This window comes from Tenebrio molitor, chromosome 7 (genome assembly GCF_963966145.1).
Source record: "Tenebrio molitor chromosome 7, icTenMoli1.1, whole genome shotgun sequence".
Lineage (NCBI taxonomy): Eukaryota > Metazoa > Arthropoda > Insecta > Coleoptera > Tenebrionidae > Tenebrio > Tenebrio molitor.
In genome coordinates, this window is record NC_091052.1 from 5,364,342 (window position 1) to 5,377,850 (window position 13,509).

The window sequence follows — 13,509 nt, forward strand, 5'->3', positions numbered from 1 at the left end:
GCACATTTTAAAAATACACCCTTGTATGTATATCATACAGGGTGGTCCAACACTTACCATTTTTGCGATTACGCGGTTTCTAATTATCGAAAAAAATTTACGCTTGGCTAGGAAGACACACACATTATGGACCCTGTACCGGTGTATTTTATAAAACGTACACCAGGGTATAGTTGAATTTTTTTAATCAGGCGATTCAAAATCAAAGAAATTCCTTTTCGAGAGGATTTCCCTTGCCATTCAACGTGGAAACGCTGCAAGCATTCGGGGCACTTTTCCAGATTCCGCAATATTATCGGAAATTTTTGTATTATAAAACAAAAATGTTTATGTAATTATGTTATTAATATAGATTTCATTATTGTCAAAACGTTGTCTTGTTGGTATGAGCCAAACTGTGATTTTCATGATAATACGATTGGTCACATTGAGTGTCAACATTTCTTTATCTAACTGAGCCTGCGCCCTAACGAGCGAGAGTTTATTTCAAATTCGAAAAGGTTTCTCCTGATTTCTCATTAAAGTTTTGAAAATGAATTCACGGAAGAAAGGTACGGGAAGTGAAGTGAACATAACCTTAACCATGATTTGATGTCAAATTGTTATACAGCTGGTCCATATGTCCAAATTTTAGGGTGGTAGAGTATGGTTTTTTACTTCATTTTGACACTGACAATTGTTTATTAAAAAAAATTCACTATACTTGCGCCACTGGAGAGCGGCCACCCCTAAAATTAGGAAATGAACCCTGTCCGTTTAGGATTTGATTTCTGCTCAAATTTATTGGTGTCTCAAAGTAAAAAAAAAGTAACCGGACTCTACGTCGTTACTTGAATTGGGAATATTTAAAAAGCACATTAAGATATACGTTATAAATGCAAAGACGACTTTAATAAGACATTTTTAAACTATTACTATGTTTCGTAAGAATTAACAAATCTACTGTTGATACAATCTGAAATTCCGGAATTGAGTACCATATTCTACAAAAATAAATTTGTTGATAACATCAGATTTACGCAATATTAGAAGTAACAGAAAAAAATGGAGTTTAGCGAAAGTACACCTTCAAAAATTATTCCTAATGATTCTTGATGCTGCGTAAGATGTCATGATGTTTATTCAACTTAATTAAACTTAAGTAGGTAACAATTAATGTGTAAGTAACAAAAAATCTCTGTTGATTCTTAGTTACATAAAGAAAGAAAGAAGCGTTAACCTTTTGCGATTTTAAGATTTTCCGTAATAGATTACACATTTTCCTTATCACAGTGTGTCGTTAAATGAATATGAGTTTAAGACATCTGTATAGTGACATTAAAAGCTGTATTTTTTTTTTTCTATTAAATACATTAAAATACATAGCTGGTATTACATGTATAGATATCGACTTGTAAGAGATTGTTTTGTTTGTGATTTAATTTTTAGTATCTATTGCTTCACAAAAACATAATGATTGTAAATTTTGCAAATCATAGATGTCTTAGTGGGTGCGGAAATCAGATGTTTTAAACAACTGACCTGTTGTCCTATCCCAAGACTTCCATTAATCGTCGTTGTTGCGTTATTTACAATTAATCAGTTACAAATAAAAATAGAACTGTTTGTTTTTCTCAAAATGGAAGTTGTTACGTGTGACCGACGACATCTTTCCTGTACCTGTTCCGACAACAAAAGCAAAAGTCAATCCCTATTACCGTCGCTTTGTAACAACAACACCTGTTAATGTTCTCTTCAGAAACTTCGGTTTTGTTATGACACAACGGATAAACACCACTTTATTGCAATTATAATTTACAGCCGCAAACGGGATAGGAGTCGTATAAATTTAAATTGGTTAATGATAACTTTCTCCGAGTGGTGGAGCCTGGTTTTATGCATTTCATGTTGCGAAGAGAAATGAAATGATACCTACGTAGGTACAAATAATAGTACCCCGCTCTATTTACAGAAAAAGAAACCGAAACGTGAAACCGGCAAGCAGAACGGCGTGAGTGCCGAGTAGTGAACTTGACTCTAATTCTAGTTTCTAGTTTACAAACATTAAATCAGACTATTCGTTGAATTATTAATTTACTTCCTGGTTTCGAACGCGGCTCGTTTTCGACGCTCAAATATTGTTTACAAAATCGTAAACAGGAAAAAATTAATTTGTTTTCGTTGAGATTCACAGTATTTTAGGTCATACACATACTGACAATGGAAGTACTGACTTTTAAGTTTTATGTAAATTAGGCATTTCCTTGACGTCTGCGATAGTGCCTTGAAAGCAAGGCCGTGACTTCGTTTTTCCAGTTCAAATGGGCCATAATATTTTGATAGTTTGTTAAGGCCAGTTCGTTCCACTATTTTCACAACGATTCGATAAAGAGTGTAAATATGGGAAACCGATGCTTTCAGACCTTACATAATTTATTGCATTTGGTTACAAGATTAGTAGTTTATTGAACACTCATTACGTCGATAATGTTGTTGTCTTCTGGACTATTGATTGATAAATAAATAATTGAAAATGTGTCACGTCGACGAGGAAAACTAGATGTTGATTTAACCTCATATCTTACTTTAATTTCGAAATAAACAGCACACTTGTTTTCTGCACCAACGTCACACCAGGACTTATTAATAATTTCGATATTTTCCGTACGGTAATATAAAAATAATGAAGAAGGATGTGGGTTAACGTGACATCCACATCTACGAAAATAACTTCGGATTTAGATTTCTTCACGATATTTTGGGTAAGCTGACTGCTCATTTTGTTCGTACGTGAGACACGAAACATGCTCATTTGCGCACAAATAACAACAAAAACACATGATCGTTGTTTACACGAATTTCATTGACAAAATTAACAATTGAAGTACATACATACGTACCTGAGACGCTACATCAAAATTTGTCAGTCCGAAAGGGGCTATCGTTCATAAATTGTTGGGCACAAAAGGTCGTTTCAAAAGTAATATCTATGTATTAATGAGGACATTTAAAATTTAATGTTTTCAAAGCACAACACCGCATTTTTTATTTTTTATTATTTTTTTAATGTGGAGTAATGTCCCACTTCTGATACGATAACATTGACGTAGGCCTATTTACCATGCACAGAGACAGGATTTTGTTGTTATGTGAGCATGTCTAATTATAGACACTATTTTGAAATGCTGTGGTGACTGAAAAATTTCAGTAGCTCACAGGAAGCTTACTGCAGGAAAATCCTGAAAGTGGTAGGCATACATATTTGGTTTATGACAAAAGTTTGCGGTCTATGACCAAAACGTAAGTCAGAATTACCTCAGTACGTAAGAGCTGTACATAGTTAATACAGTTCCATATACATACATATTATATCAAAGTTGCTGAGTGCTCAACTGTAACTGCCGAAGATTATCTATCTAGTGCCAAAGTCATCTTTTTTATTACAGTTAAAATACATACAAGATACTACTGGAATTGTGTTATGTTACAAGTTCAGGGTTTATATCGCAAAACGACAAAACCAAAATTTGATATTTAAAATCTCAACCCAGGGTCAATGCGGGTCAAGATTTAAATAATTTTTATTATCTGAAGATATGATGTGAATTATAGGTTGTATTTCATTGTTGTATCACAATCACACAAATAAAAGATAATTCTTTTAAAACCACGAAAAATATTGCCAATGATTTTTCTATATGCGTATTTACTTAAGCCATACCAATTTTCGTTTACGGGTGTTCTCAATTTTTTTGATATCGTCACTCACCCGATAACGGAAAGAATATTAATTTACTAACCTGGAAATAAATGTAAGGAACTGTGCAAAAATTTCAATTTTCTGTGAGAGGAATGTTTTCCTTGGTATTTGCATTTTCTTTCGACATATAGTTGGTTCTTAACTTATGTTTACCTTGCGATAGTTTTTAAATTAAACAAAATATTGATTCTTATCTCCAATCAGGTGAACATTTAGGTTGTAAAAATTAAACAAAGTTGGGGTAACAGTTTCTCGTAGAGTTTTGGAACAATTTAATAGAAGCCAATACAATAATTGTAAAATTGTTTATTAATTGGACGTGATAACAGTTTTTCATTAAAACACCTCTTTTTTGCAGTTCTAATTATCGTGTTTATCGAGTTTTTACCAATTTCAATTAAATTCTGACATCATGATTTCTACATAATAACTATGTATCATTCATCATAATTCACTGCACCAAGATTTTTTTACAAGTTCTTGTTGTCTATTCAACATTATATTTATTTGTATTATTATCGTCTATCATCTTAAAATTCTCTTAAAATTAATTGTTTCATTTTTTTCTTATTTTAAACTCCGTAACGAATATTTTCCGTTAATGATTTCTTTAATTTAGCTGCGTTGCAACCTTGACGAAATGCACAGGTCGGAATAAATTATTATTCTTGCATCTACATGTTTCACCAACACGAATTAAAATTTGTTTGTACAAACTTGGGGTGTTACTCAAAAAGGTCAGAAAAAATAAACACAATGGCCGTTCATTACCGAATGACCATCAGTTTGTCCGTATCGATACAATTCGTCTTTGAAGTTTCACTATTGCTAATTTTAATTTACTGTACAGCCGAATTACCTATACCTTCCGACCAATTTCATAATTAACACTTTTAATTAACGCCTTAAGGAAGTAGGATCATGAATTCCTAGTATCAGGAATTGCCATCAACAAATTACATAACAGTTCATCTCGAAGACCTTTTAATCGGTGTTTGTGAAATTATTATTGGAAGTGATGCCAGACTTTGCTGCCTAATTAAATAAATTGCCAAGATGACACCCGTAATAAAATTGAAAGGTAAACAAGAAACGAAAGAAGATCGAACACAAAAGAACGCATTTCACGCTTCTAAAAAAGCTGTTGCTATCCAACCAGCCATTCACAGTTGAAAGGGCATCTTCGATTCGATTTAATCCGTTTTAAAAATTTTGTTGATGTATAATGTCTAAACAAACGGATAAAACATCGACTTTATTCTCGGAATTTTGTGTACAAATGATCCACGATCTGATTACACCTCAACTTATTCTGTAATAAAATTTTCAAACATGGCAACACAAATTTTTATTCAATAAATAACACACAAACCGAGCGTAATTAAGAAGCCACTGTTGTTGTTGATTTTGTGATTATTTTCTTTACCTTGTATATTGTAAAAAGTTTTGTTGCTACTCTGAAGAAGGATATTCGATAAATATCCAAACGAAGTTGAAAGCCACTGGTTTTGTATTTGTAGTATTGTAAATAAAACATAAATGTCTAGGTGAAACCGAAATACATATAACAATATGGATAATTAACTAATGAAAGTTAAAGCCTTCCTTATAATTTAATGGCAATTATACGCATCCACAGGTGTAGTTAGAAGTCGCCGTGATCATAATTACTTTAAAAATTATGGAAACGAAAATGGCATTGCATTGCGTGATCAATTTGAATTTGTTGTTCCTCTGCAGAGGAAGAGATTTTAGGAAAGTGAGAATAAAAGATAATTAAAATACATGCCGAAAATGTCGGCACAGATGAGCACTCTGTAAAACGACTCTATAATGATCTTTGAGATGTATATCTGACAAAACAAACCGAATAGCTTCTCATGAGCAAATTAACTACCTCGAAAAAAACTTAATAGCATGATTATGACTATAAATACAACTAGATTAGTGCTAGTACAAGTTACACATTTCGGAAAAAATTAACTCGGTTCTGATGATGATGATGAACATGATGTTCTAGGAGTGACAGAGAAAAGGGGATGATAAGATCCGAATAGATCAGGTTTAAACGTTCCCTGTTCGTAATTAAAATTTACGTAAAATTGAATGTGTATTTTAAGATTGTCATAAGAAAAGTCACGGGAGCAATTTTTGTTATTTTTATGAAAAAGGAAACATCCCTTGCAAACAAGGTTTTGGTGTTTAATCCATCACGTAATTTTTTAGGGTAATGGAGCAGAAAAAACAAATAAATGTCCATTTCCGCTTCAGGAAATTTCGTAAAGCTCGGACGTAAAAGTAAAAGTGACTTAACGTACTTACTGCAATTTTTGTAATGCCGGGTGGTAACATCAGCCAGAGCATAATCTAAAAATAAATCGCGTTTTACACAGCGCAACGTCCGGTTTTGGCGATCGAGTCATGCCCTTCGCGTATTTTCCGGGTTTTTCGCGTCGCGTCGTGAAAAATAATTTTCGCGTCAGGAAAATCAAGTGTGAAAATAGTCGATATCCGAGGATCGTACCGAAAGAGAGGTCCTGTTATCGATCGCATAAAAACGAGTCCGGCGACCCATCTCCGGAGCGAGGTTGGCGTTTGGTAATCGGACTTGCGGTTCGATAGCGATAATGGACCCGCCCACACGGAAGTTTGTTTACAACAATCCAACATTAGACGACGTTAGCAAACGCTATCATCTAATACGACCACTGCCGATCTAGGATGCCTAACCTAACCCAACTCGTGCGCATTCACGCCGTGTCCAAACGAAAGTAAAGAGGCAGGCACTTCGACGAAGGCTCCCGACGACGCCACGACCGCCGTATCTGAGTCAGTAGGACATTCGAACCCTACTAGTCTGCACTGCACGGCCAGGCGAGCAAGTCGCGTTTAGTACCCCCTCTGTGCAACAAGACTCACGCGAGTGTCACAAGTGTTTACATTGTGCAAGTGCGAGACCTTACTATGTACGCTATTATAAACTGAAAACTCAGATGATCCTGATCAAGCCACCCTGCAAAATGCCCACGACCATTCCCGACTCTCCATTACTCAAGAGTCCCGGATCCTCCCCCAGGATCAAGGACGAATGTGACGATTTCATGTGCATCGAGGAGTCACCCTTAGATCTCAGGATCAACTGCGGACGGCTTAGTCCGGGAGCGCGCGATTCCGGGACTGAGAGCGACGATACGGAAGAGAAAATCATACAGGAAGGGGCCGATTGCAAACCGTACAAAAAGAGTCTGATCAAAAGATGTAAGTCGAGCCAAAACGATTTTTACGCGAACGGGTCCAATTTGTCGCTGGCGCATTTTTCACGCCGGTCCGGTGTCACCGGTTTTCCAAAAAATCCGGGCCCTCAGATCTAACCGACACACTCGTACCAAAATTTTGCAAACGAATGTTTGTGCTCGTCAAATTTTTTAAACCCAACCGACACGACCAACGCAATTTTCGATTATTTCGAAACGCCGGGTTTCAAAATTTTCGGAAATTATGCGCCGCCGTCCGTGCCGCATAATCATAATGGCGGCTTAAACGTACCAATTACACCTAATGTTGTTTTAATTCCATCGTAATGTCTGTATTAGCGCCGGCAATAATGCGAATTCATAGATAAATTAAACAAATTGCAAAATTAACATTCCGCATAGACAAGTTTGCCCAATTTCGCACGGCTTCCATTTATTTTCAATTGCTAATGATCAATTAATTTATTCGTTTTGTCATTTCAATAGTCGTGATATGGTAGGAGCAGCTCTCGACGATGGGGTTGTTGACATGGCATTGTTTTTTAAAATAGTTGCGAAGGCTGTTTCTAATTTTTTTTTGTTAATCAATGCAAATTCAGAGTGGTCGGTCACCAATTTCGACCTTCGATTAGATTTGTATCAGGTGCATGTTCCACTGGTACTATAATGGCAAATGTTGAACCCATCGGATTGCGCGGGTGTCTGACCTTTCCAGGGACAACCATCTCCATAAGTTGACACAAGCCACATCCGCTTGTTAAAGGTTAGCTGGCAAAGTCTTTATTACCAGCGATTTCCTTTGGATGATTAATATCATCGTTGGCAGGTGTATCGGCCTATGCAGATTCTTCTGTAGTCACTTGTTCCTGGTATCCCGCGTTTGTAGCCATTAAACTTTTATGGAGTTGCATTGTTGCAAACCCTCGTCTGTGCTCATCCATTTTTCACAGTGTTGTTACAGCTGTGTTGTTGCTCGTAAGTCACAAAATATGCCCCGACCGATCATAGTCACAAATAATACGGGGTGTGCGTTAACGACAACTTACATAACATTCAGCGTCTCGCTGTAATTCCGAGTAATTATCCGGTAAAATAGGCTCCGTCTTGGTGTAGCAATAAAAATATGATAACAGATGCGCAAGATAATAATTGTTTACTTTAAGTTTTGCGAGGTCGTCCTTAACCTCAATAGCCGATTTTAGCAATAGTCGGATGGATTTTATGGAAACCGCAGCTCGGTCGCGCAAAATGTGAAACCATTAAATTGCACGGAACTTTCTTTAGATTCCCAACATTTTCTACGCTACAATCGTCAGTGAAATTTCTCATTTCTTCTGTAAACGCATGCGATAGCGACCACCGCATTAGATTTGACCCATTTTCTGGTGAACCGTTATTTTTTCTGACACCCCGAAATCAGGTAGTGCATCCTTTATACCTGCCACCCTCCACGATCTTAATTTTCAAAGCGGCCCGCTTTATTACGGTTTTTTTCGCAGAACGGTTCTCTTGCAAAATGTTAAAAGGATATAAGGTTACTGACTGGATTCCGCCCTCTCTTGAAAAAAATCGAATTATAGAAAATCGTTTCCACGTAACTGGAAGGTTCAAGGTTCTTGATAATTTATTTCTGTTTGATCGTAATTGTTATTTCCTCTTGGAACATTAACAGTTCGAAGAACCCCGTCCGCGTCTGATTTTACCCTGACGCGCACGAATCATCGGTCCCCATTTAAATTTTTTGAATATTCATCGGTGGGTGTGGTGGGTAAGGACAGGTAAAAACGTTGGAGCTTGACCCACAAAAAAGTTTTAACCCTTTTAGGCTGGAATTCCAACATTATTAATCGCTTTCTTTTCCTCGAAGCCGGTCGCATCGGGCCGCGATAATTCACGGGAACGAGGGCCTCGTTTGTTGATGTTTAGTCGATTTTCGAAGGGACACCTCTTACGACAAATTATTTAAACACTCCCGACACGTAATTAGGATTTCCGGTGTTGACCTTATAAACGAGGCATGCGATAATGAACGCTTCAACCCACTAAATAAAAACTAACGAATACCAATTCAAACGGTGACGAACTTTCGACGTTTAAGGCCGCACAAAAAGTCACCGAGAAGAAAATTCGACGAGGTGATTGTTTTGTGACCAAGACACTCCATCCAAAACAGTAATTGGAGGCCTGGGGTCGCGGGGCGCGCGTTCACGGCGAACATTAATAAAATTTCAATTCCCGCTGTTCCGACCACCCTCTGGGTCAAGGCCGTTTTATCTGGCAATCGATAGCGGAGGAGCTTCCTTGTTTTGATTTATTTATGACTTGGGCATGTACGAGGGCCTCTCGAATTGTTTGACATTGAAATTTGTGTCGAGTCGTAAGGACGCCGACACAGTTAATTCGCTAATTTATTGTTTAACCGAACGAAGGCGATCGAGTTAACAACAAACGCGACGCGACACTGCTGCTGCAGTCAAATTTTTCTGACTTGGTCTTTATTTGTTGTCATTTCACAGAGGCCGCATCAGAGGCGTGATGAAACGAATTAGTTTTTATGACTCGGTTATTGAAGCATTGTTCGAACACTTTCCTGTTGGTAGTTTGTTATTAGACAAGGTCAGAAATCCAGCGGCCCAAATCGTCCGCTTCTCCATTTGTCGGTTGTTCGAGCCGTCGGTTTTTTAGAGCCGTTGGAATCTAGAAAGACATTTCCGGATATTCTAACAACACTCCCCCACTTGAATACTAACGTGTTATAATGACTACCTGTGGCAGAGGCTTTTTTGATGTTCGGGATTTATCTAGCGTGACAAACCGTCTTTGTTTTGTTTTTATCGTTTTAAACACCCTGGGAAGAACGAAACGAACCCAAATTATCGGTGCTGCCCTTGGAATATTGTCGTCTTCCTGAATCGTTCCCGTGAAAAATTCACACTTGATGAATCATCGCAGAATGTACGCGATTTCCATACCAAAAGCGCGAAGCTTGGGCGATCGCGGAAGTCGTGGTTGCGCACCATTATGGTTCGACTTTCCCATTTTTCACCGTAAACCGAAATGGTAATTGGCATCGTTCAGAAATAGAGTGTTGCACAAGGGGCTGGTTAATAAACTCGTTACTCGAAAGAGGAAATTGAATTTCTACAAATTTCGATGCATCACCCGTCATCAATCACCACGAAATTTAAACGCAAACATCTGTTATTTTTTTTCGTCTATAAATACGCAGACGTTCTAAAATTTTATTACGAATTTTATGATCAGTAGCTGGTTTTACAATCATCCCTTTAAGTGTCTATAAAGCCAGGGTAAATAACAGTCTACCAAATAACGGGACTTTGTCAAAGTTGAATGCCACCCCAGATAACAGAAATGTTAACTGTTGTCGTAGTAAATTTAGGTGGAGATCTCATTTTACTGATCATAAAGCTTCAGTTTTTTCCACCCTTCAGGATGGGTGTTCGAACACAAAAATGAACGCCACGAATCGTTTCGAATCAGGATGGTGGTGCGACGGAACGACGGGAAACAAATTATGGTGTGTAAATAATCATCAGGAAAGTGCCTCCGACAATTATTGCAGGGTGGGGCCGATAACAAGGGATAATTTGGACGAAATTGCTGCTTCCGATTTATAAATCACAAGTCGCCTTGTTTATTGTAGCAACGATTTGAGCAGGGGAGACCTTAAAACGTTTCACTAATTTCATCTTCCCTTAACTTCCGACAAGTCAAATCTTTTTCGTGAATTTTTTTTCGTTGGACGAAGCTCTCGCAGAACTAAACACATCATCTCCGGCTTCACAGTGCCATTAAAATTTTGTGACTCGAATATTAAAACACACGAAACACGTGACACAAATTTTTGACACGTATCTTCAATGTCACAGATGAGAACGTTTCAAAATTTAATGATCATTGTCGACGACAGGGACGTCGAGCGGTTTCGTTGTCGAGAATTGATCATTAATATTTTTTGTGATCAGACAAACTGTCACAAAATCGCCGTCCGCAATAAATATCACTTTTTGGGCGATTGATTCGGAGACGTGCTATAACTCTCGTGCGACATTCGGAGAATCGATTGTCGCCAATTTGTCCGAATTTGCCGTGGCTCGTGTAAATTGTGCAAGGGTCGTATTTACTGATCAGGGTCGGGCGCCCCCCGACTCGCGCGTAAGCCACGTCAGCCATCTTGCCCCGTCGATACGTACGTTTTGATAAAATCGCGATTGTCCGATGGGTCACAACGTCGTCGATCTGCCGTTGTGGTAGCCATGCACATTCTCGCCTAGTCGCATCCCTGCTTACGCATGCAGCGGAAGACGCCGCCTTTGATTAAGTACCGTTGAATAATTTATTCCGATTCCGGGAAACGTGAAGGGTCGGCATCGTCGCCGCGTCCCTGTCACTTCCGGAATTCGCCCACACGTCTGCCGAAAACTGCCGACGAGTTCCGTTCTCGTCGCGGAAAACGCCGATACCGGAAGCGATTCCCTGTGAAAATTCAGAATCCATCACGTGATGGACGACGTTACGTCACACACGATCAATGCGTCTAACTAGGCGATGACGTCACCAGAATCCACCGCCAACTCCATACGAAAGTGAGAGTGGCTTTTGCTCCTACGTTTCGCTATTTCCGTCTCGTTCGTCCCTCTCGTCGTCCTCTTCGCTCGGCTCAATAAAATTACGCCGAGCCGCTTATTCGCCACCGTTGGCATTTCCGTATTGAGGATGACATTAAGTTGTTTGTTATCACATGTTTCATTAAAAGTGTTTATCTTTCGCGTTTGACTAGTCACGCCGCCTAGCTCTACTAGGAAATGCCGGAGTTGGCGCACCGGTTCGTTTCGGTGGTACCCTTTTCCGGGAGGGTTACCGGAATTAGCCGGCTCGAGCGGATTCACAGCCTCGCGCGAGTTTTCCGACAGGACACTTGGAGGACAACTCAAAATACTTCAATTATGAATGTTTGTATTTCTAAAAATAAAACGCCTCCCAGGAGGCTCTGAAGTTTATTAGTTTCTGTTTGATGTGATGGTCGCTCTTTTAGAATGGCGTAGTACTACCGACCGTAGCGGCGTGTCGATTCCTCACGAGTACGCTCGCCGCATATACAGAGTGGTTCACGAACCACTATAAAATTTCTACAAAAATTAAAATCACGTTTTTGATATGCAAAGATTTTAGGCTGAAGCGTCTGTTGGTTTTAATTCTGAACGTTTCATCCATTTTTAAAAATGATTAATGGACGCCCAAAAGTACGCGTCACCATGTTGTGTACACTGTACCACAAACAGAACGTCAGCATTTGATTGTACACAATGATGATGTTGAGTAATTGCTACGGTGTTTTCCATCGGTCGAGCGGAATCACCCTGTACATATAATCAATCCGCTGCCAAAAACCTCGCCGCCTTACTCTTGACGGAAGCATTAAAAATACAAACACGCGTAGATTGCGTAGTTTTCCTGAAATAGTTGGCAGCAATTAGTTTCCGCGTATTATTCGCAATTTGCCGGCGCTGTTGTTATCCACAAAGACCGGAAATAGGTGCTAAATGATATAATGAAACAATTGATCGTATTCGTCAGACGGAAATCATGATGGATGCAACCTTGATGCTTGTCACTTTCACTGGAAGCAGTTTTGGCAACATCGCAACGTCTTAATGGAGGTCGTCGAGGTAACAGAAAATCACAAGTATTTCACATGGTCTGACCCAAATCCATCTTAAGTACGACCAGATCCACTCGTTTCGTAGGAGGATTATATAATCCGGTTCTTATTGTTTTCTTCGGCGAATTGTCGTCGGATTTTTTTTAAATTACGTAATCGATCGACCTTCCTTGTTAATTTCTTTTTGCACCGGTTTCACCAGGTCTAGTTCGATTTTCGGACCATCCTGGAAACCTAGTTAGATTAGTTCCACATCGATAAAACGATCGGGGTCCAGACTTGTTGTCGAGATAATGAGGTCAGTCACAAGATTTTGCCGAGTGCATGATGCATGTGCACTGATATTTTTAAATTGCAGTAATTCAGTCTGACCGAAAAATAAACCACTTGTTTGACCCAAATTGAGCAACGCGATAATTCGCCACCACCTCCGCTGTTTATTAAATCGGTGCAATAAAAAATAGCCCCAAAATCATGCCAATTTATCGCCCCAGAAATAGCAACAGGAAAAACAGATTTTACGAGCCTCTTGATCAAAATTGAGTAACGCGTCGATGAGTTGCCAACTAAAAAATAATACCGCCATTCAAAATATATATGTATTATATTTAGCAATAATTAAGTGGGTTTGTTTTCGTACGTAATCTTGATGAATACGGCGGAAAAAGAAGTCGAAATTTTGTTGTTTGATTTGTTGCCAGATTTCGGATTTATTTACGTCCCGAATTCCAGAAAGTATCTTCAATTATTATTAAAAAAAGCCTTGACTGCGTTAACATCCGTTATTTATTTTGCGGTAAGTGGCGCGGAAGCTTAAGCTTAAGTAAAGGTGG

The 13,509-nt window shown here is 38.6% G+C and overlaps 1 protein-coding gene and 1 long non-coding RNA gene across 7 annotated transcripts in view; one reads left to right on the top strand and one right to left on the bottom strand.

Moving 5' to 3' along the window:
* The window catches only part of LOC138135738 (uncharacterized), a 50,809-nt gene extending 44,431 nt beyond the window's left edge, over positions 1-6,378 (bottom strand). For all 3 annotated transcript variants that reach the window (XR_011161066.1, XR_011161065.1, XR_011161067.1), the window contains exon 1: positions 6,062-6,378. This is a non-coding gene — a long non-coding RNA (uncharacterized lncRNA). The remainder of the gene's footprint in view (positions 1-6,061) is intronic.
* Positions 1-13,509, top strand: part of Eip74EF (Ecdysone-induced protein E74) — a 135,368-nt gene that overhangs the window by 97,522 nt on the left and 24,337 nt on the right. Inside the window, exon 1 of one of the 4 annotated variants that reach the window (XM_069054589.1) lies at positions 6,586-6,997. The exons of the other annotated variants lie outside the window; for them this stretch is intronic. Coding sequence (XP_068910690.1) covers positions 6,733-6,997 — 265 coding nt within the window. The 5' untranslated portion in view covers positions 6,586-6,732. Of the gene's footprint in view, positions 1-6,585; positions 6,998-13,509 lie in introns of those variants that run through there. 4 annotated transcript variants of the gene reach the window in all.